We start from the raw sequence: 25,490 nt of genomic DNA, 5'->3' as shown, positions 1-25,490 counted from the left end.
AATTTTAGCCACAGCAATCAGAGAAGAAAAAGAAATAAAAGGAATCCAAATCAGAAAAGAAGAAGTAAAGCTGTCACTGTTTGCAGATGACATGATACTATACATAGAGAATCCTAAAGATGCTACCAGAAAACTACTAGAGCTAATCAGTGTATCTGGTAAAGTAGCAGGATATGAAGTTAATGCACAGAAATCTCTTGCATTCCTATACACTAATGATGAAAAATCTGAAAGAGGAATTAAGGAAACACTCCCATTTACCACCGCAACAAAAATAATAAAATACCTAGGAATAAACCTACCCCAGGAGACAAAAGACCTGTATGCAGAAAACTATAAGACACTGATGAAAGAAATTAAAGATGATACAAACAGATGGAGAGATATACCATGTTCTTCGATTGGAAGAATCAACATTGTAAAAATGACTATACTACCCAAAGCAATCTACAGGTTCAGTGCAATCCCTATCAAACTACCAATGGCATTTTTCATAGAACTAGAATAAAAATTTCACAATTTGTATGGAAACACAAAAGACCCCGAATAGCCAAAGCAATCTTGAGAAAGAAAAATGGAGCTGGAGGAATCAGGCTCCCTGACTTCAGACTATACTACAAAGCTACAGTAATCAAAACAGTATGGTACTTGCACCAAAACAGAAAGATAGATCAACGGAACAGGATAGAAAGCCCAGAGATAAACCCACACACATCTGGTCACCTTATCTTTGATAAAGGAGGCAAGAATACACAATGGAGAAAAGACAGCCTCTTCAATAAGTGGTGCTGGGAATACTGGACAGCTACCTGTAAAAGAATGAAATTAGAACACTTCCTAACACCATACACAAAAATAAACTCAAAATGGTTTAAAGACCTAAATGTAAGGCCAGACACTATAAAACTCTTAGAGGAAAACATTGGAAGAACGCTCTTTGACATAAATCACAGCAAGATCCTTTTTGACCCACCTCCTAGGGAAATGGAAATAAAAAAATAAACAAATGGGACCTAATGAAACTGAAAAGCCTTTGCTCAACAAAGGAAACCATAAACAAGACGAAAAGACAACCCTCAGAACGGTAGAAAATATTTGCAAATGAAGCAACTGACAAAGGATTAATCTCCAAAATATACAAGCAGCTCATGCAGCTCAATATCAAAAAAACAAACACCCATCCAAAAATGGGCAGAAGACCTAAATAGACATTTCTCCAAAGTAGATATATACAATGCCAATAAAGACATGAAAGGATGCTCAACATCAGTAATCATTAGAGAAATGCAAATCAAAACTACAATGAGGTATCACCTCACACCGGTCAGAATGGCCACCATCAAAAAATCTACAAACAATAAATGCTGGAGAAGGGGTGGAGAAAAAGGAACCCTCTTGCACTTTTGGTGGGAATGTAAATTGATACAGCCACTATGGAGAACTGTAAGGAGTTTCCTTAAAAAACTAAAAATAGAACTACCCATACGACCCTGCAATCCCACTACTGGGCATATATCCTGAGAAAACCATAATTCAAAAAGAATCATGTACCAAAATGATCATTGCAGCTCTATTTACAATAGCCAGGACATAGAAGCAACCTAAGTGTCCATAGACAGATGAATGGATAAAGAAGGTGTGCCACATATATACAATGGAATATTACTCAGCCATAAAAAGGAATGAAATAGAGTTATTTGAAGTGAGGTGGATGGACCTAGAGGCTTTCATACAGAGTGAAGTAAGTCAGAAAGAGAAAAACAAATACCATATGCTAACATGTAAAATATGGAATCTAAAAAACAAAAAGAAAAAAAAAGGTTCTCATGAACCTAGGGGCCGGACAGGAATAAAGATGCAGATGTACAGAATGGACTTGAGAACACGGGGCAGGGGAAGGGTAAGCTGGGACCAAGTGAGAGAGTGGCATGGACATATATACGCTACCAAATGTAAAATAGATAGCTAGTAGGAAGCAGCCACATAGCAAAGGGAGATCAGCTCGGTGCTTTGTTTCCACCTAGAGGGGTGGGATGCGGAGGGTGGGAAGGAGATGCAAGAGGGAGGAGATAAGGGGATATATGTATACATAAAGCTGATTCACTTTGTCATACAGCAGAAACTAACACAACATTGTAAAGCAATTATACTCCAATAAAGATGTTTATTAAAAAGAAAAGCCAGGGTCATATAAAGTACCATGGGGGAAAAAGAAAAGAAATAAGATCATAAAACTTTCCTTGTTTTTAATTGAAATGTAGAGTTTTTTCTTCCCCTCTCATAAAGATGTGTTTCTATTGTGCGGCTACCATGTAGCCAAAGCTTAGAGATTTCCCGACACCCTGAATTTACCGTGTGTGTGTGTGTGTGTTCAAGGTTCATTCAGGTGGCTTAATATGAAACCAAAATGCCTAGTCTTACATTCAACTTCAGAAGTGCTGATTTTAATTTTGTGGTGCAGAAATAAGGCCAAATAAATAGGCAAAAAGTAGACCTAAAAATGGCTTTAACTTACTAATCCACTACATCTTTGACAGCAATTTTAGATAAAAATGGTCCAGAGGACAAAGTGCTTAATTAATGATGAGAAAATGATTCCTTCAAGTCCCATAATAAAGAGTTCTCCCTGCGGTAATGATTTGCCCAGAGTTTTATTCATGCAAAAGTGACGGCTACTTCTTCCTTCTGTCCCCTTCATTCCAGTATTGTTCAGTCTGCATTTCTGTGAGTCGGGAAATTGTGCGCTGAAATGCAAAGATTTCCTCTTCTCCAGTAAACATGGCGAGTCCTTCTGCTGAGTCCTGGTTACCAAAAAACAAAACAAAACAACAACCTAGCACCAATTAAAACCCCCACAACTAAAAATTTGAAGAACTAAGTACAGGCTTTAAAAAATACTTCTTGGGTTTATATTACAAAATATTCTATAAATTTTTTTCATATACAATTTCTTAAATTAGACTGGAGAATCAGCTAATTTAAACGAATAATCAATAAACAGAGCAAATTACCAGGGAGAAAACATTAGATGAATAATTAAAGCTGAAACAACACCCCAAAATCCAAATAAGAAAATTTTTGCTCAGATGAAAGTTCTCTACATAATCTAATGGAAGGACATTCCAGACAGAAAGGAATTTTTTCTCAAAAAGTGCACACCAGAAATAAGTAACAGAAAAACCAAGAAGTTCTGGTATGTCAGGATGAAGCTAAGACCCTCTCCTGAAGCTCCACAGACAGGGCCACATTCCTGACAGGAAGTCTGAAGATGAACCTCTGAAGAACCTTTTCCAAACTGGGTGACTGAGAGGTCTCCTGTGGGCCTGGAGATCGTGCCTGGAAGCTTACTTCGGGAAGGCCAGAGCTGCTTTTGGTCTTGAGCTGCTGGGACACTTGATCCTCCCATGTAGCGGCTGAGTTGGGGAGCCCCTTGTGAGGCCAGTAAACATCCTGGGACTGGTGATTCTAACACCAGCCTGTGGCTAGAAGTGAACGCTGAACTTTTGTCTCTTTCCTTAGGGGTTTGCTATTAAACTCTTTCAGAGAAAAGTTCTGGACTCCTAAGTCCAAGTTACTGACCTACCGTAAAACTGCATCACCCTACGGTCACGTGCCCTGATTTCTTCATGATTATTAGCCCCAAGTGCTTAGCTTACTTTGCCCTGTATCTGAACCCTGATCAGAAGAAAAATTGTAAAGCCAATGATTTAAAGGACTTTAGGAACTGAGATCATGTAGCCCCTTAAGTGTATTCTTCCAAATTGCTGAAGACGTTATTTGGATGTATCACTCTTAGAGAAATGGGATCATAAGCAGCCATTTATTTCTACATGTAGATTTAAATAATCATATTTTGAAAGTTTACTTTTTAAAGAATTATTGGCCTCATTTTCCCAGACTCCTGAGAATGCATAATTTCTACTCAGGTCAATAAGGAACTGTCTCCTCATTCCAAATAGCCTTTCACCGCTGGGGTTGAAAGAATGGGGCTGGCCTCATTCTGGGGGTGAATGTTTATAGTTTAAAATTTTTGACTAATATTTCAATTGCCTACAGTTGAGAAATATACCCTGTAACATTCATACAGAAGAAGGAAATGCAAAGTCACTTATGTTTGGCTTGGGGTGAAGCACCAGACCCCAAGCTCCAGGAGAACTAGGCCAGCATAGGCTGGCTCCCAACAGAGTGTCCCCAGAGCCTGGCACCCACAGGTGTTCCACAAATGCCTACAGAATGGGGGTTAGGAGATGAAGCATGGATTTCTTTTAAAGCAAGGGCCTTGCCAGGCACTTCATAGTCCTGGTATAGCCAGTTCACATGGTTGGATACTGTATCATGCACTCTACAAATCCAGCAGACATGAAGAGGATATCCAGAAAAGGCAGCATGGTGTAGCAGAATGCAGAATGAGCCCAGAACCAAAGACGGTGCCTGGATCCAGCTCTGGCCTGCCATTAGTCAGTGGTAAAACTGCAGGCCCATTAGTCCACCTCCCTGGACTTTGTTTTTGTCATATGCAAAAATGATCACGAAGATTCCTTCCACTCTAAAGCTGTAATTCTCTACATTTAGTGATGCTGAGGATACGTCTGCTATACTGGCTTTAGAAGAGAGCAGCAAATCAGTGGTTAAATACATACTGCATTCCTTCTTCAAAATGTAGCCATGCATCAAACCAAAAACAATTAAGCTGTTTTATAATAAAAAGAGATTATGTTAATATCGCCTACCTGGCTCAGCCCCAAATCATCCATCAGTATTCTGCTTTGCTCCAACTCACTGTCATGATGTTCATACAAAAATAAGCTTGATACGGGAGTTGATGCAGAGCAAATTATGCGCACCTGAAACAGAGGAAAACGAGTAAATGGTGTTACTCCTTACCTTTCACAAGTTGAAGGTAAAAACAAATTTCTCATAAAAATCTGTTTGTCATAACAGGGAGCTTGGATTTTTGCTTTTAAAATGTTCATATTTGTTCTAATAGTTTGAATCTCTTTAAAGTGATATATAATTTTAAATGGTTCTAAATATATGCAGCAAAACTGGTACTTGGTGAAAATACACTCTTATGAGTTTATAGAATGCGTATTTACGAAAGAACAATGCCTTGAACTCCTCTCTTTCAATCTAAGTAACAGTCTTAACTTTATTTCTACTTCTACACATTTTCTCCAAGTACTATGTTTATTTTGGAAAAATAAATATTTTAAAGCTTCAATCTATGACATTTTTTTTCCTATTTCATTAATCTGTTTTTCTAATTAGAGATTTTAGCTAATTATCCTGAAGTTATCCTAAATTATCCTAAAGCTACTAAAAATTTCATTAATCTCCATGCTTAAACATCTACAAAAAAAGCATCAGCAAAATGTGGTTGTCAAAGTTTCAAAACTGGCAGGACCCATTTACACTGTATCTTCTTCATGAATAAAAATCTTGCATAAATAAATGAATACAGCATTTCTTTTTTTAAAAATAATTATATGGAAATCTCTTAAAAAAAATTTTTTTTTGGCTGTGTTAGGCCTTCCTTGCTGCGCGCGGGCTTTCTCTAGTTGCGGCGAGTGGGGGCTACTCTTCCTTGTGGTGCGCGGACTTCTCATTGTGGTGGCTTCTCGTTATGGCACACGGGCTTAGTTGCTCTGAGGCATGTGGGATCTTCCTCGACCAGGGCTCGGACCCATGTCCCCCGCAATGGCAGGCGGATTCTTAACCACTGCACCACCAGGGAAGCCTCAGCATTTCTTTAAGGTGGATTTCAATATTTGGAAAACTTTTTTCCTATTTCTGGAATAGCTCTGAAATGTAAATAGACAAACCACATAACCCATATTCAGATAGCCTAGGATCACAGATGTTTCCAAATGTATTTTTGAAACAAAATACTTTTTAAAAAAGCCTTTTGACCATGTCCATATTTTTTCTTATAGTTTGAGTCTCTTTAAAGTGATATTTTTTAACTTTTTAAAAATATTTTTTGCAGTACGCAGGCCTCTCACTGTTGTGGCCTCTCCCGTTGCGGAGCACAGGCTCCGGATGCGCAGGCTCAGCGGCCATGGCTCATGGGCCCAGCCGCTCCGCGGCATGTGGGATCTTCCCGGACCGGGGCACGAACCTGTGTCCCCTGCATCGGCAGGCGGACTCTCAACCACTGCGCCACCAGGGAAGGCCTAAAGTGATACTTTTAAACTGCATAGTACTTTACAAATATTTCCACACAGCTTATACCATCCTCTGAAGTAGGGAACAAAGCTTTTATTGGGCAACCTGGGGCCTGGAGAGGTCTCAACTTGTGACACCAGTCCAGATCTTCCAGTTCTAAGTTCAGTGGTTTTTCCATTACAACTGAGGTTGACATTTTTACCTGTTTGGAGCCCATCTCTGTGTGCATCAAAGATGCTCCCCAGATGCACCGTTACCACTTTGCTGCGTAGGTGACTGCTAAGTTCAGTGCATTGCTACTCTACTTATACCCTGAGTTTCCAGAACCTACATTTATTTCAGCCTCCTGCCAGACAGCCTTCAAAAAGACTACGCTTGACATTAATTCTTCTTGATTACATAGTGTTTGAGTGTACATATGTGATCATATATCAGAGACAGCTTTTTTATCTTTATAAATTTTATTTCCACTAGTTTATATATAAAACATACTCTTCTTGATGTTTAAGGAGACCTGAATTTGTTTTCAGGATTCACAGCCATCCTTTTAAAATCATTATTTAAGTAAATATGCTGATACTTCAAAATAATGTATTGATGTTTGGGACTAGTCTTTCTATATCCAAATAGCCTTCTACCTCCTCTTATAAATTATTTAAATCACAAATGACACTTTTTTCATTACTCAGATGGGAATGCCCTTATTTCACAGATACATCTAGAATACATTCTAGAACAATGTCTGTTTAATGCTCCCAATTTCTGAAATAAGATAATTTCGACTATGCTTTAAAAAAGTATAAACTCCAAATGCGTGATTTGGTTAAAGCAAATGTTAGGAGAGTAGTTCTGATATTTCATCATATTGCCAGATAAATCTTTTTGTCTAACGAAGAAGTGAAACAGTGGGGGGAGGTAGGATCAGGGGGTGGGACTAAGGGGTGGGGACCATAAGCTCTCTTTAAGGTATTCCTAGCCGAAACATAAAAAAAATAAGAGTTTATCAATCCTCCAGTCTAAGAACCACCTACCAATGCCCCTCTCCCACTTTCTTCTTGAAGCACTGCCCTCTAAAAACAGAGTGCCACCTCCAGGAGATTTATTCTGGACTCCACACGATTATTTCAGAGCAGAGTCTCTGGATGAGTGACCCAGAAGGAGACAAGTGACAGGACTTGACCCCTAAGCTCTGGTGTTCTCAGCTTCCTGCCTCTGCTGACTCCCTGCTCGCACACCCCCTGGAAGCATGCAGCAGATTTTGATCATGCTCACTAAGGCAGGCTGCCCTCGGTGTTGCACCAGAGCCACGCTGGCTGCCCTTCATGCTCAGGCCCATCACAGGGCCTTTGCTGCAAACTCGCCGCCCTGGTGAGGGCTTTTCACCCTGCACTTTGAGCTTGGCCATCACATCTCAGAGTTTGTGAGCAGCACTTGAGGAGCTGGTGAACGAGCAGGCTCCAGGCCCCACCCTTGGTCCTCATTTGCTGGTGGGGGTGGTGTGGGCTCTGGAATCTGGATCTTAAGTAGCTCAGATGATTCTGGTGCAGCTGGTCCTCAGCAGGACTTTCCACGCCCAGCCCCATGTCCCACACAAAGATCAGTTTACTCTCCCCCTGTACTCTCATAGCACCAACTCCCCTCTCTTTCCAAGAGAACATCCCAGTGAGGACTCTACACTCAGCTCTGTGTTTCATTAGTGTTTCTTCAGCACTAGACTATCAGCTCCATGAAGGCAGGCACCATGTCTGGCTTTGCTTGTCACTGAATTAGCACTTTGCTTGGCATGATAAATGTTGTTGAATGAATGAATAAAGGAAACATTAAACATCTCACCTCTCCCTCCCAGCGGATTCTGGTACTTTCTCCTCCCCTCAAAGTCCCTTCAATTTTAGAATCACTCCTCTATCTCTTTCTGTGCAAGGAATAAGGAGGAAAAACTGTATCTAACAGTGAAACAATATTTTACTCTAATTTGAAGTGGTACTTATACTTTACTGTAAATATATATTTATCGGTATATACTATTAATTGTGGCTCACCTTCATTGAAAGCTTACTGTACGCCACACGATGTTCTAAGTACTTTACATGCTCATGTACCTCACAACAATCTTATGAGGTAAATACCATTATTGCCTTCTTTTGCTAAAGAAGGCAATTCAAGTTCAAGAGGTTAAGCTGGTCTTCAAGGTATTCAGCCTGGTCCCAGGGCCCACTCCTTAACCATTAGGCAATACTGCCTCTGATGAAGGGACAAAGGCTCTGCAATTCATGCTAAAACACCTGGATTTTTTTTTTTTTTTTTTTTTTTAGAGAGATGACAGGTACTGGGATTTCTGGGTCAGAGGGAGAGAAAACTCTAATACTGAGGAGGGCGCTTTAGTCATTCATTCATTCATTTTGTTCATTCATTATTTTATCAGTCCAATAATCTATTCATGCAACAAGTATTTACTGAGCACTCAATCTACGTAAGGCATTGTGCTGTGCATCCTCATAGACAGAGCATATGATATGTCTGGTTGAATGAAGGATTTGGTAATATAGCAGACTGTCTTATGATGGGATTTTTAATATAGTACTATTACTATAGTACTATAGTACTAATTAGTACTATTAGTACTATAGTACTAATATAGTACTATTACTATTACTATTACTAGTACTTACACAGCATTCAGCTTGTGCCAAGTGTTGTTTTAAATGGTTTACCTGTATTAGTTTATTTTGTCCTCACAACAGTTCTCTGAAGTAAATACTATTATTATCTCCAATTTGCAGATGAAGAAACAGGTACAGAGAAGTGAAGTAAGTGGTAGACCAGGATTCCAGCCCAGATAATTTCGCTCCACAGTCCAAAATGTTTAGTTTTGAGAAAATGTGCCACATCCTTACCTTGAAATCATAAAAGTTATCAATGAGAGTTATGAATCTCCGAGCTTGGGTCCTCTTTGCCAGGGTAAATTGTGGAATGTTTCGTAAAAATACTGTATCAAAATTCTTTGACAGTTCCAAATAGTCACTGGCTCCAAGTGGCTACAGTTAAAATGAAATAAAGAATAGAAAATTGAAATAAGCCAATTCTGGTTGAAAACATCTCTTTTTCTTGTCATGGTGTGATCTAGGTGGTAGCTTTGGGGTAACTTGACCAAACGGGGCAGTGTTTTCAGAGTAGGCTGAGGACAGAATTCACTATACTGTAACAGTGCTGTAAACAAGTAAGAGAGAAGGCAAGACCTTGGTGGGAAGTTAGAGAATAACTCTGGCCGCCTCCGCTGGTATCTTGTAGGCCCCCATCCTAAACCCAGTCTTTACTCTTTTTATTTATACGACATGACTTTAAACACATCCTAACAAATCCTTCCTACGACTCAACTGCAAACTGTCACTACTGGTAAATAGAGCTGTCTTATCATGGCAGCTGAATATTTTGTCACCATTTTGAAATAAAGACTATGCTCCAGCATGAAAAGCATCAGAAAATATTTTTCGTTTAATTTGAGGTACAATTACTCAAGTACAATGTAGTAAACACTGCTAACCTCTGTAAGGAATACCAGAGGGTTTTCATGACCAGAAGTAGACCAAGACCTCAGGCATAACGTGGTGCAGCTGCTACCTCTACACACGAGGAGGATGCAGCACTCAGGGTCCACAAAACCATTCACAAAGGCGCCACCTACAGATGTAAAGTGCTTGCTCCTGAAACAGGAAGTTAACTCACGACAGTTATGAAAACGACTTGCGAACACTCTTTGGGGTTAGGAACACTCCCAGGAGAGGCACTTCTTATTTATTTATTTATTTATTTATTTTTTTTGGCACTTCTTATTTTAAGTTGTGTGTGGATGACTGTGACCTGTGAGCAGGAACCATGAGCAGGGCCAGGAGAGTGTTTCTGGCCCTGCGAGAATGTGGAGGAGACTAGCATGCCAGGAGCTGCTCTCAGGTGCCTCTGGAAGCTCTTGGATCCCAACAACTGATCCCTGGGACACAGATGGCTAAGCCTCCTCAATTTCTGGCAGAATTCATTAATACCTGTTCAAAAATGTCTCCCTCACTAGGGTGGTAATTTGCATTAAAACTCCTGCTTTCAGAAGTGTAGACAGGGCTACGTTCCTGGGAGAATCAGGGAATTGCAAGGTAGGGGAGGGTCATTCTCACCTTAGAGTCCATCCATTTAAGGCCACCACTATCCTAATGACCAGCTAAAATCAGTTATATTCAGAAAACTTCTAGTGGAGGTGTGGGGAGGTAAGAGTGAATCAGAGTGAAGCTCTGGGGAGGTGGCCCCTCAAGAACAGCAGTCCTAAGAAGGACGCGGTAACTACGAGCCTAGGGCGAAGGGGCACACCGCCAGAGAGAGCACAAAGAATGACATGATGCCTTCGAAATCTGCTTAGAGAGGCCCCTTCCCCCATCTCCTCTCGCCAACCAAGTAACAAATGGGGCCAGAAAAGAGATGACCTTGGCTTTTCCATTTCCCTTCCCTAGCTGGACAGCCTCTACCTCCAGACCCAGTGCCTGACCTTAGCTGAGACTCCCTGCTCACCTCAGCCATAGGGGCTCGAATGTGCGTGTGGTTTATTTTGGTCTAACCTTGACTCTGTTATGAGGAAACACTGCTGTCAAGCTTGATGTGGACCAGAAGGGTGTGTTAACAGAGCAGCTCAGAACAAGGGCTCTAGACAGCCTGGGTTTGAATCCTCAGTCTGTAATTTATGAATGGTGTGTCTTCGGCAAGTAACCTAATCTTTCTGTTCCTTAGTTTTCCCATCTGTAAAATGAGAATTGTTTCCTATCTCACAGCGTTGTGAGGATTAAACAAAATAATGCATGCAAAGCATTTTACACAGTGCCTGGAACATACATTACCACTCAACCCACTTTAGCTGCTTTTTATTTTTATTATTTCGAGCTCAAATGATTAGGCTCAGTACAAATGAGTTGAAGGTGTGAAGAAGTGTCATTCTCAATAGGACCAGGTAGCGTTGCTCTACCCCCTGACTACATCCTAAACCTTAAAAATCAGCCTTTGTGCATTTGCCTGTCCTCAGAGTCACAGCAGGGACCACATGAATGAGACTGTGGAATCCCATGTAATGAAAACAATTCCCGAAAGGGGGAGGGGGAAGGTAATATACAGTGTCTTCCTGTAAAAAGGAGAACTCATACAATAAGACACTCATGCTCTGAGGGTGACTCATACTACTTTTCTGAGATCAGTTAGAATTTAGTGTCTCATCTTTTGTAAATCAGAAATTATATGTAAAAAAATATGTAAAACCTCATCTTAGGTATATAGTTATGTATAATTAAGCTCACTCTTTATGCATGGATATGATTTCTATCAGTATAACTACATGCCCAAGGAAAATCATTATCAGAAGTGCACTGAAGTGCCTAGGGCAGCTGAAAATCAGAATTCTGCCCACTCAGCTATTTTTACAAATTATATACCTTTGTCAGTAGGCTCTGCATTTGCCATTATACTGGCAAATATCCCTTTCCTTCATATCCCTCATACAATTATGTGCTCATTCATATAAAGAAAACTAAGTTAATATAGTTACCTATCTCCTTTAAGAACAATAGTCATTGGGGGAAGTTGTTTAATGGGTGCAGAATTTCAGTTTGGGATGATGAGAAAGTTCTAGAGATGGAGAGTTGTGATGGTTGCACAGCATGTGAGTATAATTAATGCCATTGACATGTACACTTTAAAAATGATTAAAGTGGTAAGTTTTATGTTATATATTATTTTACCACAATAAAATAATAGTCATTAAATAAAGGAGAGTTTATTAATTGCCAAAGAAATCCCAATTTAGGCTATGAAGAGAGTAATATCACCTTTTTCTTTAAAAATATGAAAAAGAATGAAATGTATTAATCAAAGAAGGAAGTCTTTTCCCCAAAGAAATCAGCTCCAAAAAGATTAATTTAAAACATAAAGTTTTAAAATATATATATTTAAAGAGTCTGTTTTCTTATCCTGGCTTTGATGTTGAAGTGTCTAAGAAGTGACACTCACCAAACTTCCCCAGGACTGAATCTGGGGAGAGATGGGGGTTTCTTATTAGTTAGAAATACTATTTTTCATTAATTAAATAAGTTAAATAGTTGTGAGAGAAAATAACATAAGGACTTTGGAATTATGGTCTGTCACGTCTAGTATGTGACCTTGAGCAAGTCTTTCTGAACTTCCATTTCCTCATCTGTAAAAGAGGGATCATAACCTGTCTCATAGGTTTGTCCCAAGGATTTGATGCATTGATTGCACGTAAAATCTTACAACAGTGGTGGTTACACAGTAAGTGATCACTAAATGTTAGTTCTTAACTTACAGAGTTCATGTGAGAAGTAACTAAAATGAATTATGCATAGTATGCTGTTTGGCATACAATACTTAATAAATAATAGCTATTCTTTTATTAACTATTAAATAACCTTTTCCTCAGCTCACAAAGCCAGGCAAGTGAACAGTTCAACAGTTCAGTCTGACTCTGCCTTTGCACTCAGGAGGTAAGAGCCACTCCCTCTGGTCCTTCCTGTCTGTGGTCCACCAAAATATCTGCCCTCCTGGCACCTCAGCCCTCCATGAAGTCATATGTAGATGACAAAAATAGCATATGTCTCAGGCCCTCCCCTTCCCACATGTCTTGTGGTAATAACACGAGCACCTGTGTGTGGTAAAGCCCCAGGCCCACATAATGAACAGCCCCTAACCCAGTACATGTCACATAGGAAGTGCTTAATATTTATTGAATGCATTAGTGAGTGTATGAATAAAACACAACATAGCCTGGGCAGCAGGCCTACTCCTTCCTTTATACCCATTTGTCACCAAATTAATTGAAACACCTACCAAAAAAATCCCACTTTTTCTTAGTTGGCCCAAATTCCTCACTCCCCAGGTAAGCCTTTGTTGTATATCCTAGAAAACACATGTAGGAACATTCTAGAAAAGATATAGACCATAATGTTAACAATGGTTATCTTTGGATAGTGGAATGAAAGATTAACTTTGTTTCTTTGTTATACTTTTTGGACTTTTTTTCCCCAGTGAACTTGTGTTACTTTTGAATAGCAAAAACAATAATGCTTTTTTTGGAGATCATTTTTATAGCGAGCATCTTATCATTTATGCCTCACCTGTGTGAGATCATAGTATCGGTTTTGTCACGGACATTTCTCTTTTTATCCCTAAGCTTTCTTAATCTATTGAAGTAGGATTTTTTTCAGGGACATTTAAAAAAAGAAATCATAAGCTGAATGCTTGTGTTCTCCTTTAAAGTTTGACAAAGGAAAACAGATTTGACATTTGGGATGAAATCTGACTTTGGTTGTATAGTTACATTCAGCTAATGATTCTTCACACCAGGGAGACAAGGGGGAGGGAGGGGATGGGATGAATGGCAGCATTCCCCAGTAGTTCATGTTCAGCCCTCATGGCCGAGCACCAGAGTCCCCAGATCAAAGGCCTAGTAATGTCAAAAGGCAAGTCTTTGCCTTTAACAGTTGTTGTTTTGTGTGTTATCAGTAAAGAGTTCACCCTGTATATTACAAAGAGGTGAGACACATATGGACCTCAGAAATGGTCCTGAGATTAGACAGTGGATGATGTTAATTGTGCATCTTTTCTTTAAAGCAATGAATTGGAATCTAGATTCATCTTTGCAGACCAACTTTCTATAATCAAAAATAACTTGCATATATTTATTGCTACCCTTTGAAGAAAATGAGTGGTGAAAAATAATTTAAAATAAAGATCGACATTTCTATGCTTACCACAATTAAACCTGATGCTTACCACAATTAAAATAATTAAAATTCACTGCAAAATTTGTTTTCTCCAGGAAATTATACTATACACACAATGAGATCTGTACATGAGTTGGAAATAAAAAATTGCTTATATAAAATTAAAAATCAATAGTATACAATATTTACAGCTTGTTGGCCCAGGTGGATATGCTCCCATTGATATCGTGTCTTAATCTGAGCAATTTTTCTCCACGTGAGCTTAATGACCAGCACGCTGTGTTTCTTTTTTCCATAACTGTCAGACAATATCCAGTCCATCTGCACGTGTTTATTACCTCTGCTCCGTTTTCTCTCTCTCTCTCTTCCCCTTCTGCTACTCTAAATGAACCAAGTTAAACTTCATCATCTCCATTTCTTTTATCCTTTCTTTTGTATTTTCTGTTTTTCACTTCTTCATGATTCATTTTGGATAATTTCCTCTGACCTATATTCTATTCCACCATGTTTCTCCCTAGCTGTGTTTTATCTGCTCTTAAACTCGTCCATTGATTTTTTAACTTTGGTTATACACTTTACAGTTCTGGAAATTCTACTGGTTCTTTTTCAAAGTTGATATCTCTCTTTTTATATTTTCTAGATTCCTACACTTAAATTTCCAAGCCTATCTTTCGTTTTAAATCTCTTTGAATATGTAAGCTTAGTTGTTTAAAATATGAACTCATAATTCCAATATCTAGTGTTTTAATTTTATTGTCTTGTCTCCTCATATGTTTGGTTAACTTTGTGTACTGTATTTTTTCTTTGAAAAAAAAAAACACTTGTAGAAAGAATTTCAAGTTCAAGGCTTGAAAGTATTCTGAACTACTTGGCTCACACAAAGTTTGACTGAAGCCCACAGAGAGCTGGATTGCTTCGGGCTCACTCTTATTCCTAGAGTGCAGTCCTTTAGGGCTCCAACCAAAGTGGAGAGCAGTTTACTAGGTTCCCCACCTTTGGCTGGCCCTAGTCTCTGCCTTTTGTCTCACTACCCAACTAGGCTGCCAAAAGCAAGTTCAGTTCAGCTCAACTTGTTTTTTAACAGAAGACTGCTAGTGCTTACCAATATCTATGTTTTCTTCATTTTCCTGGGCACACAGCTAGATTACATTTAGGTGTGGCCATGTGATCAAATTCAGGCCAGTGGAATGCAACAGAAGGTGATATGCATCACTTCTAGATCTGGCCCATAAATACCGCCCACACAGACTCCTCACTTCCTTTACTCATCTCCTGGTTGAAAAGAGAGGGCTCTGAGGACTTAAAGGAGGGTGGAGGCACAACAGGGATGAAGCCTGGATCCATGAGGGACCACATGGAGCAGTTTCCTGGCCAACCTGCACTGGATGGTGATATGAGCAAGAAACACATGTTTATTTGTTAAGCCTCTGAGATTTGGGGCTTGTCTGTTTCCACAGTTAGCCTATCCTAATACTTAATTCATCCAACTTCTTTCATTGTCCTAACTACAAAGTTGGTGCAAATTACTGACAAAGAGTCCACAATTATTGGAAGTGGATGGCTTCCTAACACTTCCTGTATGAACAAGGATTCTTGTTCACATAAGATGGTAACTATCAAAAGTTTCTCTTCAAATTTTCTTCAGATTATCATTAAAATTTTTTAAATCAGGAATTGCATTTAGCCATTTCCAACATCAAATGTGATTCTTAAAAAGCTATATTCATAGAGATAACTTTTCTCATTACAAATTTTGAAAAGATTTTGACAGTTTTGTTCAAATTCAGTGTTTGACATACTTAAAACATCTTTGTAAATTTATTTTTCTTCTCATGATTATATAATATACAGAAATATAATAAATGTTTTCACCAAACCACATATAGATGCTGCCAAATCATATTATATAGCCCAGTGTGCCATGGTATCACCAATGGTATCACTTTTGATATGTGACATCTTGATCACTGTGACCGAGAAGCTGATACTAATGGTTCCACAGGACCACTCACCCCCTCACTTTCAGTAGCATTCAGTATTTAAAGGTGTCTGGGGCATTCAAATGCATTAACTAAAAAATTCTCTATAAGATTATGATAATTTAAAATTCATTTAAAATATTTTTGGAGAAATGAAGAATGTCTACGTGGGGTAGTCTGATTACAATTATGGTTCCAATTATTCTTGCCTCCTTGTCCACACCCTTTGGATTGTGACTTTCCAGCTGTAGCATGAAGACATGGAGTCTATCTGCACAACTCTTCAATCTCGGCTGGACTTGTAATTTATCACAGCCAATAGAATGAGGCAAAAGTGACAAATTTCCAGTTGTGAGCTTAGGTCTCAAGAGGCTTTGCCTGCTTCTGCTCACTCTGTTGCAGCACCTAGGCTGGCCTGCTAGAAGAGGAAGGGACAGAGGAGAGCCAATTGCCTAAGCTGAGAAAGTATCTCAGGCCAGCCTACAGCCAGCCAGCCCCCCAAACAGATGAGAGAGCCCAACCAAGATCAGCAAGGCTGAGTGCTGATGCATAAGTGAGCCCAAAATAGATCAAAACAGTTTCCCAGCTGACCTCCCAACTTCCTAGCTGACTAGAGAGTGATGATAAATGCTTATTTTTTTAAGCCACTGCATTTGGGGTGATTTGCTGAAATACTATACTTGCTACAGAGAGATTTACTAAGAAAAGCCCATGTTTTAGAAGTCATTAGCAAGTCCAGCACATGTAGAAAAAATATGACCTAGATTTTATAGCAAAAGATTGGTTTTACACTAAAAATAGAACTACCATATGACCCAGCAATTGCACTACTGAGCATATACCCTAAGAAAACCATAATTCAAAAAGAGTCATGTATCACAATGTTCATTGCAGCACTATTTACAATAGCCAGGACATGGAAGCAACCTAAGTGTCCATCGACAGATAAATGGATAAAGAAGATGTGGCACATATATACAATGGAATATTACTCAGCCATAAAAAGAAACGAAACTGGGATATTTGTAGTGAGGTGGATGGACCTAGAGTCTGTCATACAGAGTGAAGTAAGTCAGAAAGAGAAAAACAAATATCATATGCTAACACATATATATGGAATCTAAAAAAGAATAAAAAATGGTTCTGACGAACCTAGGGGCAGGACAGGAATAAAGATGCAGACGTAGAGGATGGACTTGAGGACATGAAGAGGGAGAAGGGTAAGCTGGGACGAAGTGAGAGAGTAGCATTGACATATATACACTACCAAATGTAAATTAGATAGCTAGTGGGAAGCAGCCACATAGCACAAGGAGATCAGCTTGGTGCTTTGTGACCACCTAGAGGGGTGGGATAGGGAGGGTGGGAGGGAGACGCAAGAGGGAGGAGATATGGGGATATATGTATATGTATAGCTGATTCACTTTGTTATGAAGCAGAAACTAACACAACATTGTAAAGCAATTATACTCCAATAAAGATGTTAAAAGATTGGTTTTACATAATTAATAAATACATGTAAGCACATATAGTGTCATTTATTTTATGTTCATTTACTTTTGTAATCAATTTTGGAATTTTTATGGTGCAGTATAAAACTTATTTCCAAAAATAAAACATGATTTACTGTACATAAGAACTAGAAAAAAAAAGGCAGAAAATTATGTGGCATCCTTACTTAGAGTACAAGACAACATGGACCCAACTGAATGAAAACAGAAAGCCATAGAGAGAAAGCAAGTTGACATGAAAAAGGAATTGGGGGAAACAAAGACTGACTGCAATAAAATTAAAATTGTAAGAGCATTCCAATAGAAAAATAATGAATTTGAACAGACAATTCATGGAACAGAAATTATAAAAATTATAAGGGGCTAATAAGCAAACAAAAAATATAATCAAGCTCAGTAGTAACCAAAGAAAGACAAAATAAGAATGATGTATCATTTTTCATATTGCAATTCTGTAAAGAAAAATAAATTACACTACTCAATGCTGGAAAGCATATAATGAGACATCCATTGCTGCTGGACGAGTAAATCAGTTCAGCTGTTCCAGAAAAAAAATTGTTAGGTTGTATTAAGAGCCCTAAAAGAAGTCATAAACTTGACCCAGTCATTCTCCTTCTAGAAATCAATCTATAGGAAATAATCAGAAATTCAACCAAAGGTTATACACAAGGATTATTTATGACTATGAGAACCCAAAAGCAACTTTAAAGCATAACAAACAGAAGAATGGCTCAATAGAGCACATTAATATAATGCACTAATATGTTGCCAACAAATAATGGTGTTTATGAAAAATATTTTATGATATGGAAACATGCTTACGGTAAAAAGTTAAGTGAAAAAGGATAATGAAAATTTATAATTGTATTCAAAACATATATGTAGGACAAAGGCTAAGTAAATACGTAAAAAATACTAACAGTTGCTGTCTCTAAGTGGTCTGAGTGATAGACTTAGAGGTATTTTTATGATCTACTTTAAGACTTTTCTGATGACTCTTAAAAAATACGGTTTGAACTGTGTGGGTCCACTTACATGCAGAATTTTTTTGGTAGTAAATACTGCAGTGCTACGTGATCTGTGGCTGGTTGAATCCAAGGGTGCGGAACCTCAGACATAGAGGAACAGAGTATACAGAGGGCCAACTATAAATTATACATCTTCAACTGCGTGTAGGGCCAGCACCCCTAATCCTGCATAATTCAAGGATCAACTGCACTATTTATTCACCTCAGTGTCCCTAGCACCTTGCACAGACCAGGGAACAGAGTCTTGCATAATACAAGATTGGTGAATAAATGAATACAGTCACCAATTCTTCAAAATCAATTATATTTACTGAATGTTTAATAAATACAAGGTATTGTAATAAATCCTACAAGGACTTTGCAAAACACAGAGAAGACACATTTTCCACTTTTTTGACTTCACTAACATACCACTAAATTGCATGCACATGATACCTATGGCAGCTGCAAATATTTATAGTTACGTTTTGCATTAGTCGATCTGCCTATGTAAATAAACCATAGCATAAGACACTGTTTGAAATCATAATTAGTATCATAAATTCATGCATTGTGTCCTATGAATAACTAAGGCATATGATTATTTTTGAGTACTAAATGGCACCCCAGTTAGTAGCATCCTTAAGTATATTATTTTAGCTCAAAATTCAAGTAGCACTACCAAATGCAGATTCTTCTTACGATAGATAAGGATGACAGTCTCCATCTTTCCACCTGAGCAATTAAAAAGTTTGTCTTTCAAAGCGAGAGAGAGGCATGGACATATATATACTACCAAACATAAGGTAGATAGCTAGTGGGAAGCAGCCGCATAGCACAGGGAGATCAGCTCGGTGCTTTGTGACCGCCTGGAGGGGTGGGATAGGGAGTGTGGGAGGGAGGGAGACGCAAGCGGGAAGAGATATGGGGACATATGTATATAAATAACTGATTCATTTTGTTGTAAAGCAGAAACTAACACACCATTGTAAAGCAATTATACTCCAATAAAGATGTTAAAAAAAAAAAGATGTGGCACATATATACAATGGAATATTACTCAGCCATAAAAAGAAACAAAATTGAGCTATTTGTAATGAGGTGGATGGACCTAGAGTCTGTCATACAGAGTGAAGTAAGTCAGAAAGAGAAAGTCTAGTACCATATGCTAAAACATATATGTGGAATTTAAGAAAAAAAAATGTCATGAAGAACCTAGGGGTAAGACAGGAATAAAGACACAGACCTACTAGAGAATGGACTTGAGGATATGCGGAGGGGGAAGGGTGAGCTGTGGCAAAGCGAGAGAGAGGCATGGACATATATACACTACCAAACGTAAAATAGATAGCTAGTGGGAAGCAGCCGCATAGCACAGGGAGATCAGCTCGGTGCTTTGTGACCACCTAGAGGGTGGGATAGGGAGGGTGGGAGGGAGGGAGACGCAAGAGGGAAGAGATATGGGAACATATGTATATGTATAACTGATTCACTTTGTTATAAAGCAGAAACTAACACACCATTGTAAAGCAATTATACTCCAATAAAGATGTAAAAAAAAATACAAAATAAATTTTTTTAAAAAATTAAAGAAAATAAACAGCATTGCTCTAGTAAAAAAAAAGTTTGTCTTTGATGTGGCTGGTTATCTGAATAATTTTCTAAACAGGAACAATGAAAATCCACTTATTCAATGGTTTATGCATTCTCGACTATTGTTTCAAACTCTTTGTTTCTGTGGAAACCTGATGAAAACTTAAAGAACTTTAAATCTATAATGAGTTTGCTAAGGGCATTTGTTTTCCTTAATTACCAAGAATATACAGCTGCATTATATGTAGCACAGTTTCTCTAACAAACTTTTAGGAATAAAGAGCTTGCCTGCTGTCTTCTTTCTCCTGTATGAGAAACGGCACAGCTGTCTGTTTTGGTTTGACCCTGAGGCCGGGAGTGAGGATTTTCTCAATGCCACACCAATGTGAAAGGCACGAGCATTACCACCAGCCTGCCTTCTGCCCTGCAATGAGCAGTTGATCCACTTCAGTGACACGAATGAGCTGCCAGCTTGAGTTTCTTTTTTCTCTGCCTGGCTAGTGCTTGTTCTGCCACCATTATTTCAGCTCAAGTAGGACGATTATTATCTCAAGCGCTGTCTAGATTATACTGTCCTAAGGGTTACTCTTTATCTGTATAGACTCCTCTTTATAAATTCCTTGTAGTGATGCCCTGATAGCTCCTAATTAAACAAGTATGTGTGGCACCTTGCTTTGTTTACACAGAAATGACAATATCTCAGATCTTAAAGAGAAGTACCTTTTAATAGGAAAAAAAAATGCTTGAATGGAATTCAGATGAATGTGTCCTTTTCAAAACAAACAAAAAAAAATAAAAAGAATTGACATTAAAACAACTATGTGGGGCTTCCCTGGTGGCGCAGTGGTTGAGAGTCCGCCTGCCGATGCAGGGAACACGGGTTCGTGCCCCGGTCCGGGAAGGTCCCACGTGCCGCGGAGCGGCTAGGCCCGTGAGCCATGGCCGCTGAGCCTGCGCGTCCGGAGCCTGTGCTCCGCGATGGGAGAGGCCACAACAGTGAGAGGCCCGCGTATCGCAAAACAAAAACAAAAACAAAAAAACAACTATGTGCACCAAAATAATAAAGATAATAATTAGAAAAAGAGCACTGAAATGTGTGCAAATAATTTCCCAAGATTGGTCATATGGCACCTTAATATGAGAAATCTCATTAATATGAAGACCATACCATCCAGCTGGGAAATATCTCGCCATTCCAGAAGATACTATCAACTCTTACACATTCTATTTCAGATGTTCTTTTTGTGCTGAGGAAAAGTCTTACTACTTGATTTATACAGTCACAATGGCAGGAGGCTAGTCCTACCTAGATCTGCCAGATCTTTGCCTAACACTCTATCCTCTCTATGGCCAAATAACAATGGTTAATATAGTATTCTATTGGGGGGTGGGCATCATATTTTTATTTTAAGAGAACCTGTAGAAACAATGACTCAACAATAACAAAAAATCAACGTGGCAAACCAGAGGCAATTGTACCCTTTCCCCACCCTGACGCAACTAGCTCTGCGTATCTAATAGATCTCCAAATCCTGGAGATGTCTAATTCTGGAGATTATGGAACTGAAAACTTTCTCGAAACACAAACTGCATACCAGATCTACTGAGTGCCCACTATGTGAAAAGCACTGTGCCAGGTTTATTTCTAGGAATTCTTCTAGTTCGACTGGGGAGTGGAAAACCCATTCGACTTATAGCCTGCAGCATAGAAAACCAAAATGAAAAATATGGAGATAGGTCAAAAACACAACATTAGAAGAACATGAAGAAGTAGGAAATCATTAGCATCATCATTATTATTAATAAGCACCACTGAGTGTAAGCATCAATACCACTCTAAGGCAATACATTAACGATGAGATGGTAAGAATTACTGGAATGGATTATACTAACCACCTGGGATTGAGTAAGTAGAGACCATAATTTGTTAAGCAATTAGCTGGCATCTGACTGGAACGTCCAATTATTTAATAGACATCTAAAATTTGAGGAGTGTCAAGAGTTGCCCCTTTAGGAAATGAGATAACTGGGTTTGATCATGCCAACAAAATTAACATCATGAATGGGTTCGTGTAGCTTAGAACCTTCTATTCAGAAAGACCCTAAATACTTCTGGAATTAGAAAGTCCTGCCCAGGTAATTTATTCAGTTTAAGCTTTCAATTTAACTATGCATGATAGTCAGAAAGCAGCCTAGATTCTATACAAAACAGGACTGCTTCTTTGGTTTTTAAGTCTGAGAGAAATGAGCCTTCACAGCCTCCTTCACAGACCTTGGCTAACCATGTCCTAGAATCTACCCTCACCATGGGATTATTCAACCTGGCTAGACTCTCTTGCTAGTTCTCAGGGTATCTAAAGTTTCTGAATTAAAGTAATGAGAGGGTTATGCTTTAGATTTTATAAGAAGCCATGGGGGCGGGGGGAGCAGGGGGACTTCCCTAGCGGTCTAGTGGTAAAGACTCCGTACTTCCAATGCAGGGGGCATGGGTTTGATCCCTGGTCAGGCAGGAAGTTCCTCATGCAGTGCAGAGCAGCCAAAAAAAAAAAAAAAAAAAAGCCATGGGGATACTTTGAATTACTAGGTTTTGTTTATAATGACTCCCAAAATTTGTTTAAGCTTTAAGCCAATTCTAACCAGATTCTAGAAAAATGGGAACAACACAAGTGGGCTGAACAAGGCATTATACTGAGCATTTAGCCTAATAAGAGAACCCATATTCTCCATGTCCAGGAACACAGGGAGCAGGACAGTTTTCAAAAACATGCCATATACAATGTGTGTGTGTGTGTGAGTAAGTATTTCACTAGTTAAAGATTTTTTTTTCTTTGCCTGACTTGGGTCTTCATTGCTGCAATGCAGGCTTTCTCTAGTTGCAGCGAACAGGGGCTACTCTTTGTTGCGGTGCGTGGGCTCCAGGGGTGCGGGCTTCAGTAGTTGTGGTGCGTGGGCTCAGTAGTTGTGGCTCGCAGGCTCTAGAGTGCAGGCTTGGTAGCTGTGGCACACAGGCTTAGTTACTCCGTGGCATGTGGGATCTTCCCAGACCAGGGCTCAAACCCGTGTCCCCTGCATTGGCAGGCAGATTCTTAACCACTGCGCCACCAGGGAAGTCCTAGTTTTTGATTTAAGTTTTTGATTGGAAGGTATTTAGTTTAATGTGGTCCTCTACTGTTAAGTAACCATGTATAATCAATCTTTTAAAATCATAAACAATGAGGAAATTTTATTTTAGCTGCACAAACAGCTAGTTCTTTGAAATGATTAACCTAGATATTAGCAATCCAGCAGACATTGAAAAAAATATTGGCAGGGGGAAGAAAAATAGCCCAATAGTTGCTAGAATCATTTCACAAAATCATTTATTAAAATAATGCTATAACAACCCCCTTCTAATTTCCCACTGCAAAACGGATTTTCTTGGCTCATTCAAAACAAATGGAAATTTAAACATTATTGTTAAAGCCTCAGACATTATGATATCTGATTGTATAGACTACAGAAGGTAATAAATGTACATGGCCAAGGCTGATACATGTTTCCATCTTCTTCATTTTCTATTTTTAATTTAATGATTTTAATAAGAATGTACATGATAATGATGAAGTAATTAGTAACAATACTACCAAAATCACTGAAATCAGTAACTGATAGAAGATTAGCACTTGATGGTGAACATAATTGAGCCATCGTGAGCATCCCTCAGTAGAGGGCAGTATTTGTTACATCTCATGGGAGGAAAGGCAATGTTATAAATTCGTCTGGCTTTGAGATCTATCCGGAAGAAATTTGAAAGATTACCCCCATATGGTGCAACATGAGGTTCTATACCCTTTGCTACTGGTTCTACATGTGCATATGAAATGAAAGGTCCATCAATGTTAACTCTTCCCTCTGGATTTCAGCGGCATGAAAAATTACATGTAGGACACTAAAAAGTAACTTTGTAAAGAACTTTAGAATAGCAAAGAAATTATTTTAAATTTGAGAATGATGGTTTCTGAACGTGTTAAAATCTAACAAATGAAAAGATTTTATTGTTTTTGTTTTGCTTTGTGAGCAGTCATTGGGAAGAAACTGAATCCTCTTAGAGGTGGGTATTAGAAAAGCCTAAGCAGAGTTGGAAAAGTAGATATTAAAGAGTTATCCTTCCTCATACTCTTCTGCCTTCTAAATCATGGAAATACTCAGTGAAAAATGCTAAATTCATACTCTAAAGATATTAAAACATGAAACAGAGCAAGGTTGTATGCCTCTCCGTACCGCTGCATACACAAAGGGCCAACTCCTTGAAACGTATTAAGACCAATAGAATTCTTCACTCCATTTTCTTGTCAAAGAGACAACTTTGAACTATCTGCTACCCAAATTTTATTAAAAGATACAACATTCGTGAAAGGCTTGAAACTGAGTCTATCCAATCTCTAAACATTTAAAACTATTTCTCTGGATCAAGTCAAATAATAAAAAGAAAAGCTTAGTTGCAAAGTACTTTTTTGACCTCTATAGCCCTAGTTTCATTGAACTGTACTTTGTCATTGTGCCCCCAGCTGATATATAAGAATCCGTACAATACAACCTTGTATTAGCAGCAGGAATGGTGCTGAGTAAATTGTCCACTGGCATCTTTCAGACGTCCCTTTATGAAAGGTACAAGTCCTGCTCCCCGCTCCGCCCCACCCCCACCCCCGGCAAAATCTTCACTTCTTCTGAGTAGCTAACTTGCTTCTATCTTCTAACTTACTAAGTATCCTTTCCCCTCTTTGGCTGGAGGGAGGCTATCCTTTCCCCTCTCTGGCTGGAGGGAGGCTAAGTGTTGATTTAATTTTTCAATTTTAAGAACTTTGTAGAAGTTTATGATATGGATTGATAGATATTAACTTTTCTTGTCTTTCAACTTTTCTCTATTTTCCCTTTGCTCTAATTTTTTAAAAAGTCTATTTAAATCTATTTGTGTATGTATGTGGGTGTCTTTGTATACATATGGGTACACATACATACAAAATGCTTTTTGGAATCAAGTAAGGTATAAATAAATACACACTAAAATTACCTTTTTCTATTTCTTTTTAAAGCTTATTTTGTTATTTAGTTTCCTTTAGATAGGCGGTAAAACAGAATCAGGGAAATAACATGTCAGTAAGAACTTCAGATAATAAACAGCAGTGCCTCTTAATTTTGTTAGTTAACAATTATGCACTGAACACCTATCAGTTACACAGTACTAAATGTAGAGAGCAGTATTCTTAGAGAAGGTGGGTTTTCAACGGAGAGGGAATTTGCCCAGTGTAGGAAAGTAGAAATCTATTTCATAAACATGGAATTAAATGGAATTTGGTGAAGACAGAAGAAGTCTGAGAAAAGCAAACCATCACTGGCTTTAGTAAACACTGAAGGGGGAGATTAGAAAATGTATTGCAAGGGCTGCAGCAATCCAGAATGATGTGAATATCTAACAATTCAGATTTGTATTAT

General features: G+C 38.6%; 1 protein-coding gene across 1 annotated transcript in view; it reads right to left on the bottom strand.

Annotated features, from left to right (window-relative positions):
• Window positions 1–2,181: 2,181 nt before the first annotated feature.
• Window positions 2,182–25,490, bottom strand: part of AFG1L (AFG1 like ATPase) — a 192,919-nt gene continuing 169,610 nt past the window's right edge. The window contains exons 11-13 of the mRNA XM_082668890.1: window positions 9,060–9,200; window positions 4,731–4,844; window positions 2,182–2,801 (exon numbers count right to left, since the gene is read on the bottom strand). Of these exons, the coding sequence (XP_082525016.1) occupies window positions 2,673–2,801; window positions 4,731–4,844; window positions 9,060–9,200 (384 nt within the window). The 3' untranslated portion in view covers window positions 2,182–2,672. The remainder of the gene's footprint in view (window positions 2,802–4,730; window positions 4,845–9,059; window positions 9,201–25,490) is intronic.

The sequence above is a fragment of the Grampus griseus genome (assembly GCF_964374135.1).
Source record: "Grampus griseus genome assembly, chromosome: 13".
Classification (NCBI taxonomy): domain Eukaryota; kingdom Metazoa; phylum Chordata; class Mammalia; order Artiodactyla; family Delphinidae; genus Grampus; species Grampus griseus.
The sequence above is the reverse complement of the archived record's forward strand: the minus strand, read 5'-3'. Positions and strand labels throughout refer to the sequence as shown.